This window comes from Podarcis vaucheri (assembly GCF_965113315.1).
Source record: "Podarcis vaucheri genome assembly, chromosome: 16".
In the NCBI taxonomy this organism is placed as follows: domain Eukaryota; kingdom Metazoa; phylum Chordata; class Lepidosauria; order Squamata; family Lacertidae; genus Podarcis; species Podarcis vaucheri.
In genome coordinates this window covers 8,827,702-8,842,771 of record NC_138754.1, presented here as the reverse complement: position 1 = coordinate 8,842,771, position 15,070 = coordinate 8,827,702, and the positions used below count along the sequence as shown (strand labels likewise).

General features: G+C 50.0%; 1 protein-coding gene across 16 annotated transcripts in view; it reads left to right on the top strand.

The window, feature by feature from the left end:
* The window catches only part of TPM3 (tropomyosin 3), a gene marked incomplete at its 3' end in the record, with an annotated part of 73,914 nt that overhangs the window by 28,764 nt on the left and 30,080 nt on the right, over positions 1-15,070 (top strand). For all 16 annotated transcript variants that reach the window (XM_082202482.1, XM_082202477.1, XM_082202481.1 and 13 more), the window contains 2 exons: positions 13,295-13,428; positions 14,364-14,481. In XM_082202482.1, the coding sequence (XP_082058608.1) occupies positions 13,295-13,428; positions 14,364-14,481 (252 nt within the window). The remainder of the gene's footprint in view (positions 1-13,294; positions 13,429-14,363; positions 14,482-15,070) is intronic.

The following is a 15,070-nucleotide window of genomic DNA, read 5'->3' as shown; positions in this document are numbered from 1 at the left end:
CTCTCTCTCCTTGGTCTGTGACGTTTGTGGTTTTTGTGGACACAGCCCGGCCATGTTAATCTCTCAAAACTCCTCCAGGCTACTCCATCTAAGGATACTCTGAAGATGAAAGCTTGGGGAGAGGAGCAATCCTATGCACAGATATGCCGAGTGAACATATAGCAAATTTGCTGTGTGGATTGTGGGTGGGGGGATTTCTTTCGTTGACTTTGCTGTTTGGGTTGCATTTTGGGGGGCGGGGCGGGGGAAGAGAAGTTTTAACTTTGGTACCAAGAGTCCAGGCGTGTATAAATAGAACACCATCTGCCGTTCCAAAATAGGGAGCGATCCGATTGATGGCAAATTAACGCTCCGAAACAAAGCAGGCATTCTAATCCAAGCTTGGCAAGGGCTGTTTGGATGGTCGCTTGGGGCACTCCTGCAAAATCTCTAGGCGACTACCTAAGGGAGTCCCCCCCGATTCCTGAAATTGGGGGCGCTTCTCTTTCAGGTCTATTAGGGAATGCAGGCGGTGGGGAATTTAGGGGCCTGGAGACCAAATCTTCCCCTCCAGACTAGGACTGGGCAATATCTGGTTTTCAGCATCACGATATATTGCCAGCTAAACATTACACTGATACATAACAATGTCTGAAATAAGGATGGATCTATGTAGAGGCGTTGGCTGGCTTTGCAGATTTTCCCACATTGTGATTTTTGCATAGCTCACATCCTGATTCACGCAATGTTGCCAGGTCAAAAACTATGTGACCAATATCACGATATGGACTTCAAAGCAGTTTTGGACAATATATGAATATATCGCCCAGCCCTACTCCAGATCTCTGTCCCGTAGGACTCTCTCTCAGGCCACACCCCTTGCCAGCTCCACTATGCACAGTCCTTGAGTATTTTTACCTGCCTGGAATGTGTCCCTGAGTGCTGATAATGCCTCTTCCTTTCCTGGATGGAGAATGAGAAAGGGGTGTGCGTAGAAGCCAGCCAGCTGTAGAAAGGTAAAGCCTTGGTTCCACTGCCCATGTTGGCCTCTGGCCTGGTTCACATGGCCCCTGGAAGGTGGCCTAGGACAGAATGTGGCCCTCGGTCTCAAAAATGGTTCCCCACCCATCCTAATGCCTCCACTAACACATGGCGCAATACAGCTTAGCTGTCACTGCGCTGTAAATGGATCCCCCAACTTGATCCCTTCCAGGTATTTCTTGACTCCCAACTCCCCATCGCCTCTCACCCTCAGCCGGGTCTGATGGGCCTTTTCCAACATCATTTGGAGAACACAAGGTTGCGGGAAGGCTGACCTGGAGTGACCCACAAGCAGTGTTCGGAGAGCTGTCTCCCTCTCGCCGTATGTCTTCCAGTGATAACCTTACTTTTGTGAGTTGCTTGGGGGCGGTGTACACGGTCTTCCCTTGCCATTTTATCTTCACAGCGGCCCTGTGGTGTAAGCCAGGCTGAGAGAGATCAGCTCCCCCAGTGAGAGGTTTGTAGTAGAGTTTGGATTTTAATCCCTCCTAGGTTTGACACGGGACGCGGGCGGCGCTGTGGGTTAAACCACACAGCCTAGGACTTGCTGATCAGAAGGTTGGTGGTTCGAATCCCCGCAACGGGGTGAGCTTCCGTTGCTCGGTCACTTCTCCTGCCAACCTAGCAGTTCGAAAGCATGTCAGAGTGCAAGCAGATAAATAGGTACCACTCTGGCGGGAAGGTAAACGGCGTTTCCATGCGCTGCTCTGGTTCGCCAGAAGCGGCTTAGTCATGCTGGCTGTATGACCAGGAAGCTGTACGCCGGCTCCCTCGGCCAGTAAAGCGAGATGAGCGCTGCAACACCAGAGTCGGTCACGACTGGACCTAATGGTCAGGGGTCCCTTTACCTTTAGGTTTGACACTTTTAAAAAAAATGCTCCACAATGCAAGGGAGGTTGGAGAGGATAATTGGAGAAGGGTCCTCTTGCCCTCAGGCACTGGACAAGACCACCTTGTCCGTTCATAACCTGGGGGAATGAGGATTGCATGGTGATGCAGCGGGAGGAGGGGTGGAGAAGAGCAAGGCATTGAGTCAAGCATTCCCCTCCCTGGCTCCGCAAACAGAAGGCCGCAGGGCATGAGCCTGCTTTCCTTTGTGCTGACAAGGGCTTGTTTGGCAGAAGAAGTTAGCTTTTCCTGATCTCTTGGCGCTGGGCCTCCTTGAGTGCCTTAAGCTCTCCTCCCCCTTTCTTGTTTGGCTCCAGGGCAGCCCTGGCCCTGTTCCCACGCCTGCCTGGCTGCCCAGGACACTTCTCTTCCCATCAGCTTCTTAATCTTCTGTCTGGCTCTTGTCCCTGGGATCCGGGGGGGGGGGGGCACATTTGAGAAAGGGGGCCTGGACGGGTCTGCAGGAAGTGACATCGCAGTTGCTGGCAGTGGGGGAGCTCCGTGGAGAATTCCTAGGTTTCCCATCCAGCCCGCAAGGAGTGGTCCTAAAGGCTGCCAGTACAGCATTGATTGTGGCTGCCCGATGCCTGTTGCATGGGGCTTGACGCCAGAGAGACGGGGCTCTTTAGTTTTGTGAAGAAGCGCTGGGAGAGCATGGTAGGGTAATGCAAAAGAGAAGCTTTCCTCCCTCTCTGTCAATAAATTTAATAAATAATAAGATAAATAGTAATGCAGGCAACTCCCAATTTATATGGGGGTTATGTACTGAGACCTTGTGCATTTAAACGAAATTGCGTATGCAGTGGTACCTCTGGTTGCGAACGGGATCCGTTCCAGAGGCCCGTTCGCAACCTGAAAAGAATGCAACCCACATGCACGGGTCACGATTCGCCGCTTCTGCGTCTGCGCACGGCGTCATTTTGTGCGTCTGCGCATGTGCGAGCAGTGATACCCAGAAGTAACCCTTTCCAGTACTTCCGGGTTGCAACCTAAAAACGTGCAACCTGAAGCAAACGTAATGTGAGGTATGACTGTATTTGAAACACTGTTGGAGAAGCCTGCAAATACCCTCTTAAACCTCCGGAAATCCTTGAAAACCCCCATTAAAAAACCAGCAGCACTTACCAGACACCAAACTCCAACAGAGTCTTCCCCTCTCAACCCCCTTCCTCAGACTCCAGCTTTCCACAGGCCTCAATGGTTGGTGCAAGGGCTTCTGGGATTGCACTTGCAAAGGCTCGCAGGATTGCCTTTTTGCCCTCCCTGTGCTCTTTTTGCTATTTTTAAAGTCACTTAGGGTTTGGCGCATGGTTGCGTTTCAATGGGAAGGTGCGTAAATTGGTCGTTGCCTGCGCTAGAACTTGAGGTCATTCAAAGAAGCCGAACTCTGGAAGATTTGGGGACAGACAAAAAGGAAGCATTTATTTGCAGCATGCTATGGGATTCCCTCGCGCAAGAGGTAGCAATCGCTGCCAACTTGGACGGCTTTTGAAAGAGGCTTAGATGAAATTCATGGCTGCCATGATGGCCGCGTTCTCCTTCCATTCCTCTGAATACCAGTAGCTGGGAATCGCAGGCAGGGAAGTCGCTGCTGTTCTCAGGTCTGGTTTTGGGGAGGCTTCCTTCCTACAGATGGCAGGTTGGCCACGGTGAGAACAGGATGCTGGCAAGGGGTTTGGGCTAGATGACCCTTCCGGGCCCCTTCCAACTCTACAATTCTATGATTCTATGACTAGGTGGGACAATGGTCTGAACCAGCAAGGCTCCTCTTATGTGCTTGTGGCATCAGTAGAACGGCACTTGTGACGTTGCGCATAGGCTCAGGTCCATTGGGGGACCAGCGGTGGTGCAGGGGTTAGGATAGGGGTCAGCAAACTTTTTCAGCAGGGGGCCAGTCCACTGTGCCTCAGACCTTGTGGGGGGCCGGACTATACTTTTTTGGGGGGGGAATGAATGAATTCCTATGCCCCACAAATAACCCAGAGATGCATTTTAAATAAAAGCACACAGTCTACTCATGTAAAAACACGCTGATTCCCGGACCGGATTTAGAAGGCGATTGGGCCGCATCCGGCCCCCAGGCCTTAGTCTGCCTACCCATGGGTTAGGAGCTGGGAGAGACCAGGGTTCAAATCCCCGCCTGGCCATGAAACTTTCTGGGTGACCTTGGTCCATTCACTCACTTGCAGCCTGATCTACCTCAACGGGGTTGTTACAAGGATAAAATGAGGAGGAAGAAAAGCATTTCATAGAATTGTAGGGCTGGAAGGGACCCTGAGGGCTGTCTGGTCCAACCCTGCCTGCCCGCCACCATTCAGGAATCTCGACTATAAAGCATTCATAACAGATGGTCATCCAACTGTGATCTTCTTGGAGAAAAGGTGTGATATAAATGTGATACTTGAATAAGTGGCAGCCTGTTTAGTTATGAGGACCACTATTTCAGACTGTACATTTGCTTGGCTGAGCTGGTGAATGGACCCCCTTTTCCTTTTGTGCCCCGCATCCCAAATCCCGACGGACCTGGCAAGTGAGAAAAAGCAAAGAGTCTCTTCGTTTATGTATTTTTGCAAAGTCAGGCATGTGCGTTCTTGCTGCCAGATGCCTAGAATTCTTAAGTTCTGGAATAAGTTGTCAACGATGCAAACTTTGATAATTTTGGCTGAGATAACAAGAATGCCAGATATCCTTTGCTTGCAGATACGGTCTTAATTTGCAGCCCACAGCGACATCGCTGGATCTCCCTGGCCATCTTGCCTGTTCCGCCACCGCCCCTTGGATGAGACGTATAAGAACTTGGGAAACTGCCTTGTTTTGAGTCAGACTATATTAGCTCACTTTTACTATACCCCAGGACATTCCCAACTCTACCTGTCCTGGAGATGTTGGGGATCGAACCAGGGCTTTCTGTGCCCTTTCCCCAGAGCAGCCAGGAAAGGCAGCGGCTGCCCAGATAAGCTCCTGCCATCTTGGTGGCCTTAACATGGAGATTTCCAAACTTTTCATGTTGGTGACCCACTATTTAGACATTCATCATTTTGTGACACAGTCATTCAGTTTTACTAGAAAACCGGGGGTTAAACTACCCCTTTGCAGCCCCGGGAGGGGTATTCACACAACACACCGTAGCTGAAACACTAGCGTGTCGTGACACACGGTTTGGAAAGCTCTGCTTTAACCCTTGCCACTGATACACTTACACTTACACTAAGGTGACCAATTGAATCCGGGGAGACTTAAAATATATACATAGAGTCATACCTCGGGTTAAATGTGCTTCAGGTTGAGCATTTTCAGGTTACGCTCCGCGGTGACCCGGAAGTAACGGAGCGCGTTACTTCCGGGTTCTGCCGCTCGCGCAGGCTCTCAAAATGACGTCACGTGCATGTGCGGAAGCAGCGAATCGCGACCCGCGCATGCGCGGGTTGCATTCACTTCAGGATGCGAACGGGGCTCCGGAACGGATCCCGTTTGCATCCAGAGGTGCCACTGTACATACATACATACATACTACACGTTTGGGATCTTGATGCTGGAGCGATGGTGGTGGTAGAGGGGCGGCTGCCGCCTTGACCTCAACCACCACGTTTCCCCTTCCTCTGTGGCTTCTATCTCATTTCTCCATGAGCCTGGGCAGCCCCTGAGTTGTTGGTTCTTCGGTGGTGGTGGGGAAGCGGTGCGCGGTGGGTCAGGCATGGAAGGCGGAGAAGGAGGGCCGAGAGCGGTGGCTGCGGTGAGGCTTGGGCAGCGCGATGCCTCCCTTCCCATCGGAGCAGCCCCAATCCCATTCCTACTTGCTTGCAAGCAGGAGGGGGCGGGGATCCCTCAGCTGGGAAGAGAGATCCCTGCCCCCTCCTGCTTGCAAGCAAGCTCTGATAGGCAGTGTGAAGCCTCCCTTCACAGCTGAGAGATCCCCACCCCATCCTGCTTGCACACAAGTAGGAGTTGGGAGGCTGCTCCGATAGGCAGCATGAAGCCTCCCTTCACAGCTTAGTTGCTAGGCTCAGGGAAGGGGAGGCAGCCCGGAAGCTGCATCTTAGAGCCCCTGCACTACCTTCATATGGGGACTTCCGAGTAGCTCCTGAAGCCAGCCAGAGCCAACTGCTCTGGGCTGCTGGGACTGCCGCTGCTGCGTTTCCCAGGGACATTAGATGAAATCCAGGGACGGAATTTGTCCGGGGACTTATTCGCAAATCCAGGGACTGTCCCTGGGAAATGGGGACGTCTGGTAACCCTAACTTACACCCCATTGGAAAGGTGATTCCAAGCCTTTCTTGGATTAATGTCACACCTGTGGTGACAGATTGTCATGTAAGCTGCGGCGGCATGTTCTTTTTAAAGCTCCATATGGCATGGCATGATGCGTCGTCCTGCAGCTTGGAAGAAGGGGTGATGCTTTCTGCTTTCTGTTGAGATGGAGCTGTGTGAGGAACGGGCGGGGTTCCCCTGGGCTCCCTTGCATTTGTGGAAGGACTTTTTCTGTCCAGCGGCGTCCCTTGAGGTCTTTGCTGGGTGCTTACAAAGCCCCAACGCATTCACTACCCCCTTGGCCATGAAGCGATGTGGACAGTTACCTCTAAAAAGGACATAGAGCTGAAGCAGGAAGTTGGAAAGAGCGGCATAATTTCCCCACTTCCTATCTCAGGTCTGTGTTGTTTTTTTGAGGCTCAGATCTGACTTTGACTCGAGTTCCTTGAAAAAAGCAGGCTTTGCCCAGATCCCTTGGATAAGTGACTTGTGTCTGTGTGTGGGGGCTTTCTTTCTGTCTTTGGGGTATAGTAAAGGTAAAGGGACCCCTGACTATTAGGTCCAGTTGTGGTCGACTCTGGGGTTGCGGCACTCATCTCGCTTTACTGGCCGAGGGAGCCAGCATACAGCTTCCGGGTCATGTGGCCAGCATGACTAAGCCACTTCTGGCGAACCAGAGCAGCGCACGGAAACGCCGTTTACCTTCCCGCCAGAGTGGTACCTATTTATCTACTTGCACTTTGAGGTGCTTTCAAACTGCTAGGTTGGCAGGAGCTGGGACCGAGCAACGGGAGCTCACCCCGTCGCGGGGATTCGAACTGCCGACCTTCTGATTGGCAAGCCCTGGGCTCTGTGGTTTAACCCACAGCGCCACCCGCATCCCTCCTTTGGGGTATGGGGCGATGCTAATCCAGGTAATGGGGAGGAAAGTGAGTGTTGGGCGTCAGCGGCACTTGCGCAAGCCTCCAACTTCACCTATGGTCCTAAAATGGTTGGAGACCCCCTATGCTAACGGAAGAGGAGGGGAAGGCAATCTTTTTCCATTTCCCCTTTGCTTCTCACCTCTGCACGACTCCTTGGGATCTATTCTGGGCAAGGCTTGCAGAGAGCCAGCAGTGTGCGTCCCTCGGGTCAGCATTCCCTGTGGGGCTCCCTACCGCGGTGACGAGACGTTAATCTTGTATTGTCGCAGAGGGATTAAGCCAGTTCACGAAAGAGGCTGATTTGACCTCTCTCTCCTGAGACTCGAACTTCCATGTCCGGAAGCAGTCTGCCCCAGAGTTCCAGGCTCCAGGGACAAACAGCAAAAGAACGGGAAGAGGGAGCTGGCTGATAGAGAGCCCATCTAGCGCAATGCCAGGGACAGCCAGTGTGGCACCCGGCTGTCGGGCTCCAACTCCCGTCAGCCCCAACAGATAGCCAGCGGTCAGGGATGCTTGGAGTCATAGTCTACACTACAGCCTTTGGAGGCCCACACATATACTGGCTCCCTCTGGTCTATGCTGGCCAGCCCTGGCTCCTCCAGGCTTCTTGCCTCTCATTGCCCTTGCTGTGACACTCCCTCTGGTTGTTTTTTTTCTTGGAAGTTATATTTACAACATACCGTATTTTTCGCCCTATAAGACGCACTTTTTCCCCTCCAAAAATGAAGGGGAAATGTGGGTGCGTCTTATGGGGCGAATGCAGGCTTTCGCTGAAGCCTGGAGAGCGAGAGCGGTCGGTGCGCGTAGACCCCTCTCGTTCTCCAGGCTTCGCGGATCTCTCCGCAAGCAGCGGGAACGTTCCCACTGCTTGGGGAGAGTTGCCGGCATCCCGAAGCCTGCGCGCGCTGACCTCAGCGCGTCCAGGCTTCGCGGATCTCTCCCCAAGCAGCGGGAACGTTCCCGCTGCTTCGGGAGAGTTGCCGGCATCCCGAAGCCTGCGCGCGCTGACCTCAGCGCGTCCAGGCTTCGCGGATCTCTCCCCAAGCAGCGGGAACGTTCCCGCTGCTTGGGGAGAGTTGCCGGCATCCCGAAGCCTGCGCGCGCTGATCTCAGCGCGTCCAGGCTTCGCGGACCTCTCCTCAAGCAGTGGGAACCACCGCTGGGCTTCCACGGCTTGCAGAGAGCTGCCTGTTTGGGGGCTGGGGTCGGGGGAAGCTCGGGCTGCCCCATCCCCGCGCCTGGGGGGGAAATAATTTTTTCCCTTTATTTCCCCCCCAAAAAACTAGGTGCGTCTTATGGGACGGTGCGTCCTATAGGGCGAAAAATACGGTAACAAAAAAAAACCCCAATACAGAAATCCACCCTCATTAAAAGTGAACATAACATACAATAAGCATAACATACAACAATACAAACAACCAAATTAAAAACTTCCTTTATCCTGTATCTGGCCTCCTTATTTACTTTTTATAAGCTGTTTCCTTTATGAATAATTATTAAGATTTTTCTAATTATAACTTAAACATCCACAAAGTCTCCTGCAGACATTAATCGAAACAAGTCCAAGTATGTATTTTAGGGCACTGTTTTGTGAAGTATTCTCTGCATTTCCCCCATGCTTTTTGAAACTCTTGCCTAGTGTGATCTCTAATTGCCTCTGCTAATCCAGCCAGTTCAATATACTCTAACAGTTTGTCTTGCCATTCCCTTTTGGTTGGCACAATTACTTTTTTCCAATTTTTAGCAATTCGGATCCTTGCCGCTCCTGTGGCATAGAGGAATATTTTCTGATCTTCTCTTGCTATACCTGTGTCCGTTATCCCTAGTAGAAAAGCTTCGGTATTTTTCATAAAGTTAAACTTAAACATTTTTTTAAGCTCTTCATATACAGTGGTGCCTCGCAAGACGAAAATAATCCGTTCCGCGAGTCTCTTCGTCTAGCGGTTTTTTCGTCTTGCGAAGCAACCCTATTAGTGGCTTAGCGGATTAGCGCTATTAGCGGTTTAGCGGCTATTAAAGGCTTAGCGGCTAAAAGGCTATTAGCAGCTTAGCGGCTTAGAAAAAGGGGGGAAAGCGAAAAAAATCGCAAGACTCGCAAGACGTTTTTGTCTTGCGAAGCAAGCCCATAGGGAAATTCGTCTTGCGAAGCGCATCGAAAAACGGAAAGCCCTTTCGTCTAGCGGGTTTTCCGTCTTGCGAGGCATTCGTCTTGCGGGGCACCACTGTACTATATTCCAGAAGCTTTTGGTTTTTGCTGTGACACTCCCTCTGATGCAGCTGTGTCCAAGGCAGGGTGAGTCAGTGGCTCTCCCCATCTCTCTCTGGAGGCTGACTTCTGACCAGGGTGGAGTGTGCTGCTTTCTTCGCCGGTCCTCTTAAACCCTGGCAAGCACCGTGCTTTCCAAGCTTTTCCTACCTTATAATTTTGGGTCTTGCTTCCTCCTTTCGTCCCACTGCTACCGACCCTGCGTTTTGCAGTGGCTGGTCTAGGAGCTGCTGACCCGTTCTGGTGGGCTGCGGTGGGTGGGTGGCGGGTCAGGCTACACAAAGAAGGAGGGACCGCAACTGTGTGGGCAACAGGCTGAACTGGGTCAGGAGCATAAGAGCTGGTTAGTTCAGGGCCCATCGAGTTCAGCATCCTGAACTAAACCCGGACACTCCTTGCAGGGACAGGATCCAAAATACGAAGGAGATCTGGGTGGTGGCGAATCCGTGTTTCCCAGTGTCTTGGGGGCTTTCCAGTGTTTTGCGGTTGCTGCCTCTTTCATGGAGAAAGACTGTGGCTTTCTTAACTGCTGCTTGGCAGGCAGAAATGGACTCAGCGTTACCTTGCCTAGCTACATCCCCCTGCTTGAAAATGACCTCTCAACAGAGATTTTTTTTTCCTCCATGGAAACCCCCTCTCTAAATTGGGTTGACATCTGTGCATCAAATTGACTTGCTTTTTCCAGGAGCTAAAAGCAGTTTGATTGAAGCATGGCGTTTTGGGGGAGAGGCGGGAACCTGAAAGTGTGGTTTAAACATCGCATTCATTCAGAGGAAATTATGGGCTTAGGTTTAAAGTACTAAGTTGTACTCAAGAGTACACCCATGTAAATTAACAAGACTTTTAGTCTGCTTCGTCCCATTAAATTCAACAGGTCTGCTCTTCGGTAAGAAGGCAGGACAGCTCAATAGCAATTTAAACGTTTGCTTTGGGTTTTTTGTAAAGTACTTAGAGGTTCGTTTCACAGCCGAGCGGTATACAGATTTCGTTAAATAAAAACACCCTTCTGTACATGGCTTTTTTTTTTACGGGGGGTATGGAGAGGCAGCAGTAAACTTTTTTCTGGGGATGTCCTGTCTATTTACTTATTAAAGAGTTTGGATTTGATATCCCGCCTTTCACTCCCTTTAAGGAGTCTCAAAGCGGCTAACATTCTCCTTTCCCTTCCTCCCCCACAACAAACACTCTGTGAGGTGAGTGGGGCTGAGAGACTTCAGAGAAATGTGACTGGCCCAAGGTCACCCAGCAGCTGCATGTGGAGGAGCGGAGACGCGAACCTGGTTCACCAGATTACGAGACTACAGTGGTGCCCCGCAAGATGAATGCCTCGCAAGACAGAAAACTCACTAGACGAAAGAGTTTTCCGTTTTGGAGGTGCTTCGCAAAGCGAATCTCCTATGGGCTTGCTTCGCAAGACGAAAATGTCTTGCGAGTTCCTGCGGGTTTCCCCCCCCTTTTTCTAAGCCGCTTATCAGCTGATCCAATAAACTGATAAGCCGCTAAAAGCCGCTAATAGCGCTAATCCTCTAATCCGTCAATGGGCTTGCTTCGCAAGACGAAAAAACCGCTAGACGAAAAGAATCACAGAACAGATTCTTTTCGTCTTGCGAGGCACCACTGTACCGCTCTTAACCACTATACCACGCTGGCTCCCTTATTGCATTTTTATCCCACCTTTTTCTCTCCAAGGAAGCTCAAGGTGGCATGCACTCTTCTCCCCCCTCATGTAACCCCACAACAACCCTGTGAGGTAGGCTAGGCTGCAAAGGCATTGACTGGCTTCCAGGTTCACACCCAGTGAGCTTTGCCGCTGAGCTGTGGTCTCCCAGGTCGCAGCTTGATGAGTCACAGGTGGGGATAGAGGCGTGAATACAAATACGTGCATTTGTATCCTTCCTTTTATTTGTTTTGGCTGAGTAGTAAGTGATTGAATTTGGCAAGGTATTCTACCAAGGCAGGAAATGTGGGTCATTTTATAACACTTACTCAGAATTTCGCCGCTGGTGGAAGTCGTCTGAGTCTGTAGGTGATCCTTGAGGAAATCTATATCTTACTGTGTATCTCGTACACATTAATTCTTCCTTGCGTCAGTCACTAAAGAAAGCTAACTGCAACTTGAAGTGTTAGTTGAACCGAAGAAGGATTAGATGAATTGAGAAAAATGAAATTTGGATCTAATTAATGGAGTCATTTGTTTTGATTATAGGTTATACTGCAGGGGTCAGCAAACTTTTTCAGCAGGGGGCCGGTCCACTGTCCCTCAGACCTTGTGGGGGGCCGGACTATATTTTGAAGGGGGGAAAATATGCACGAATTCCTATGCCCCACAAATAACCCAGAGATGCATTTTAAATAAAAGCACACATTCTACTCATGTAAAAACACCAGGCAGGCCCCACAAATAACCCAGAGATGCATTTATAGAAAACAATGTACAGGAAAAACTAATGTTAGATATTATAGTAGATCCAGTGTCTTGTTAAATATGAGATTATTACCAGTAATCCTACTTGTGAAATGTATTGTGTTTTAATAGAAATGTAATCTGAATCCTGAAATACTCTTTTTTGGGGAGAAATCTATGTTTATGCTTAAATGCATACCCTAATCAGTATTATTTTTGTAATGCAGTTTGGTACAGAAAATAAAAACATTTTTTTAAAAAAAGTTACAAGCAACAACTTTGTGGAATCGCTACTTGGGCTGGCTTCGTTGTTGATTTAATAAAAATAGGTAACGATTATGTCTTTGCTTTTTAAGGAGCAGCAGAAAATATCCTATTATGGAAAAATTCTGCTGCAAGTCACTTCCTGCCGGAAAGCTTGCCTGTTCTGGGACTGTCAGTGGCGCTGAGACTCTCAGTCTGCAAGAGCAGTGATATCCTTAAGCAACAGCAAGCTGTTTCACAGCAAAAATAAGAGCCTACTGGATTTTTGGACAAGGACAATGGGAGTCATAGTCCAGCAGCATCTGGGTGGCCAGATGTTCCCCCACACCTGTCATAGAAAAAAATAAATAATAGGTTGCAATATGACATATATTTTGGACGCATGCAAAAAATCAGAAAATTTTGGGAACATGCAGCAAGGGAAATTATATTAGTAACAGGCTAAACTTTGCCTACTTTACTTTCTGGATGTGTTAAAGAAACTGTACTAACAGAGGACAGGGAATTAATAACACCACATCACTCTCTGTCTGTGTGTGTTTGGGGGGGAGATTAGAGCACTATGCATGAGGGAATGGGTAACTAAGACCTGGGACATAAAATGCAAGTTTTAAGCTCGCACACATTTGGTTAGAACTGGAGAAGGTAGACAGCAAGAGAATGTATTCATGGAGAAATGGGAGTCTTTTTCTTATAATGTGGTACAGGAACACGTAAGCCCATTTCTGCTACTTGGAAGCATGTAATAGCAATCTGTTGTACACAGTCTTGGTATGGAAACTTGTCCTGCTGTGTTCACTTCTATGTTCACTTCTGGAAATCCTTTTATATATATATATTTGGCCTGTGTTATTTTGTTCCATTAACAATTCTATTTTTTAAAAAGGATTGCAAGTGAAATTGGGGTGGGGAGATGTTTCTCTGCCTGGAGAGATGCTGCGAGTTGGATGTAGACAGTTCTGACCACGGCAGTGCAAAAAATAGCGGTCTCCATCCCTACCGTGCCCACTTTTGCACATGGCCTTGCCTGCTGCTATTGGAAGCTTGCCTTCAAGGAAATACTAACCCTCAGGCTGACATTGGTTCTCCCAACCCTTGTCTTAAGCCCCATCGCTAAACACTGCATCTTAAGAAAGCCAGAGATGATTTGAATGAGCTTCCAGCCGGCACAGCATTCTTAAGGGCTAGAAACTTGTGTTTGCTTAAATGGGGTGGGGAACAAACGAGTCCGTTCCAGTGTATTCCAGTGCCCACACCAGTGTTTTCCCCCTTCCTCTCCAGGCCGAGGCAGAAGTAGCATCCTTGAACCGCCGCATTCAGCTCGTGGAAGAGGAGCTGGACCGGGCACAGGAGCGCCTTGCGACAGCCTTGCAGAAGTTGGAGGAAGCTGAGAAAGCTGCCGATGAGAGTGAAAGGTAGGTGGGTGCATTTGCAAGAGGAAGGGGCTCCTTAGAGCAGGCATTCCCAAACCTGGCCCTCCAGATGTTTTTTGGGACTACAACTCCCATCATCCCTAGCTAACAGGACTAGTGGTCAGGGATGATGGGAATTGTAGTCCCAAAACATTTGGAGGGCTGAGTTTGGGGATGCCTGCCTTAGAGCTTGTTCGCACTGAGCAAAGCTATGTATAAATTCTGTGTGGGTGGGTGGATGTTCAGGTGGTACCGTATTTTTCGCTCCATAAGACGCACTTTTTCCCTCCTAAAAAGTAAGTGTGTGTGTCTAATGGAGCAAAGGCGGGGGAAGGCAGGCAGGAAAAGCTCCCAAGAACCGCACACAAGCTTCACGCGGCTCTTGCGGGCTTTTCCCCAGGAGGGAGAAGGGACTGATGCGGCCAGTCAGTCCCTTCTCCCTCCTCGTAGAAAAGCCCGCAGGAGCCGCGTACTCCTTAAAGGGTGCGCTGCTCCTGTGGGCTTTTGCGGGAGGTGGGGATATTGCCATAGCTGCATGCAGCTAAAGAGGAAGCTAAGACAGCGAGCGGGATCCATCCCGCATGCAGCCTTGGCTTCTTTGCTCTTTGGGGCTGGGGGTGGGGGAACCCGGGCTTCCCCCCGGCAGCCCCAAGAAGCTCTGGGAGAAGATTTTTTTTCTTGATTTCCCCCTCTAAAAACTAGGTGCACCTTATGGTCCGGTGCACCTTATGGAGCGAAAAATACGGTAACTGAATCACACCCCCTGGTGTGTGTAACTGGGTAGAAGGTTAGGCCTTTCTCTGGCATTGCTAGCCTTCTGTGTGCCAGAGAGGTTCTTGTTTTGGAGAGGCCACCTGTGTCCCAAAGGCCTTTCTGCGGACCGGGAGAGCAGAGGAATGGATGCTGACGATCCCTTCTTCCCCCCCGTTCTCCCTCAGAGGCATGAAGGTAATTGAGAACAGAGCCCTGAAAGATGAAGAGAAGATGGAGCTGCAGGAGATCCAGCTGAAGGAGGCCAAGCACATCGCTGAGGAGGCTGACAGGAAGTACGAGGAGGTGAGAAGCCACAGCGGATGCGCCTTGACCAAGCAGGGTTGAACTCCTCCCTCATGACACACAGGGAGCTCAGTCCTGCTTTCTGCGGCTGCGCCATTCCCTGATGCACATTTGATGTCATATGCAGGCAACCCCGCCATTTTAATATTTTGTTGGAAGCCGCCCAGAGTGGCTGGGGAAGCCCAGCCAGATGGGCGGGGTATAAATAAAAATAATTACAGTGGTGCCTCGCAAGACGAAAAGAATCCGTTCTGTGATTCTGTTCGTCTAGCGGTTTTTTCGTCTTGCGAAGCAAGCCCATTGACGGATTAGCGGATTAGCGCTATTAGCGCTTTAGAGGCTTTTAGAGGCTTATCTGCTGATCGGATCAACTGATAAGCAGCTTAGCGGCTTAGAAAAAGGGGGGGAAAGGGGAAAAAATCCAGCAGGAACTTGCAAGACATTGTCGTCTTGCGAAGCAAGCCCACAGGAGATTCATTTTGCGAAGCACCTCCAAAACGGAAAACTCTTTCGTCTAGCGAGTTTTCCGTCTTGCGAGGCATTCGTCTTGCGGGGCACCACTGTATTATTTTATTTACGTATGTTCAGT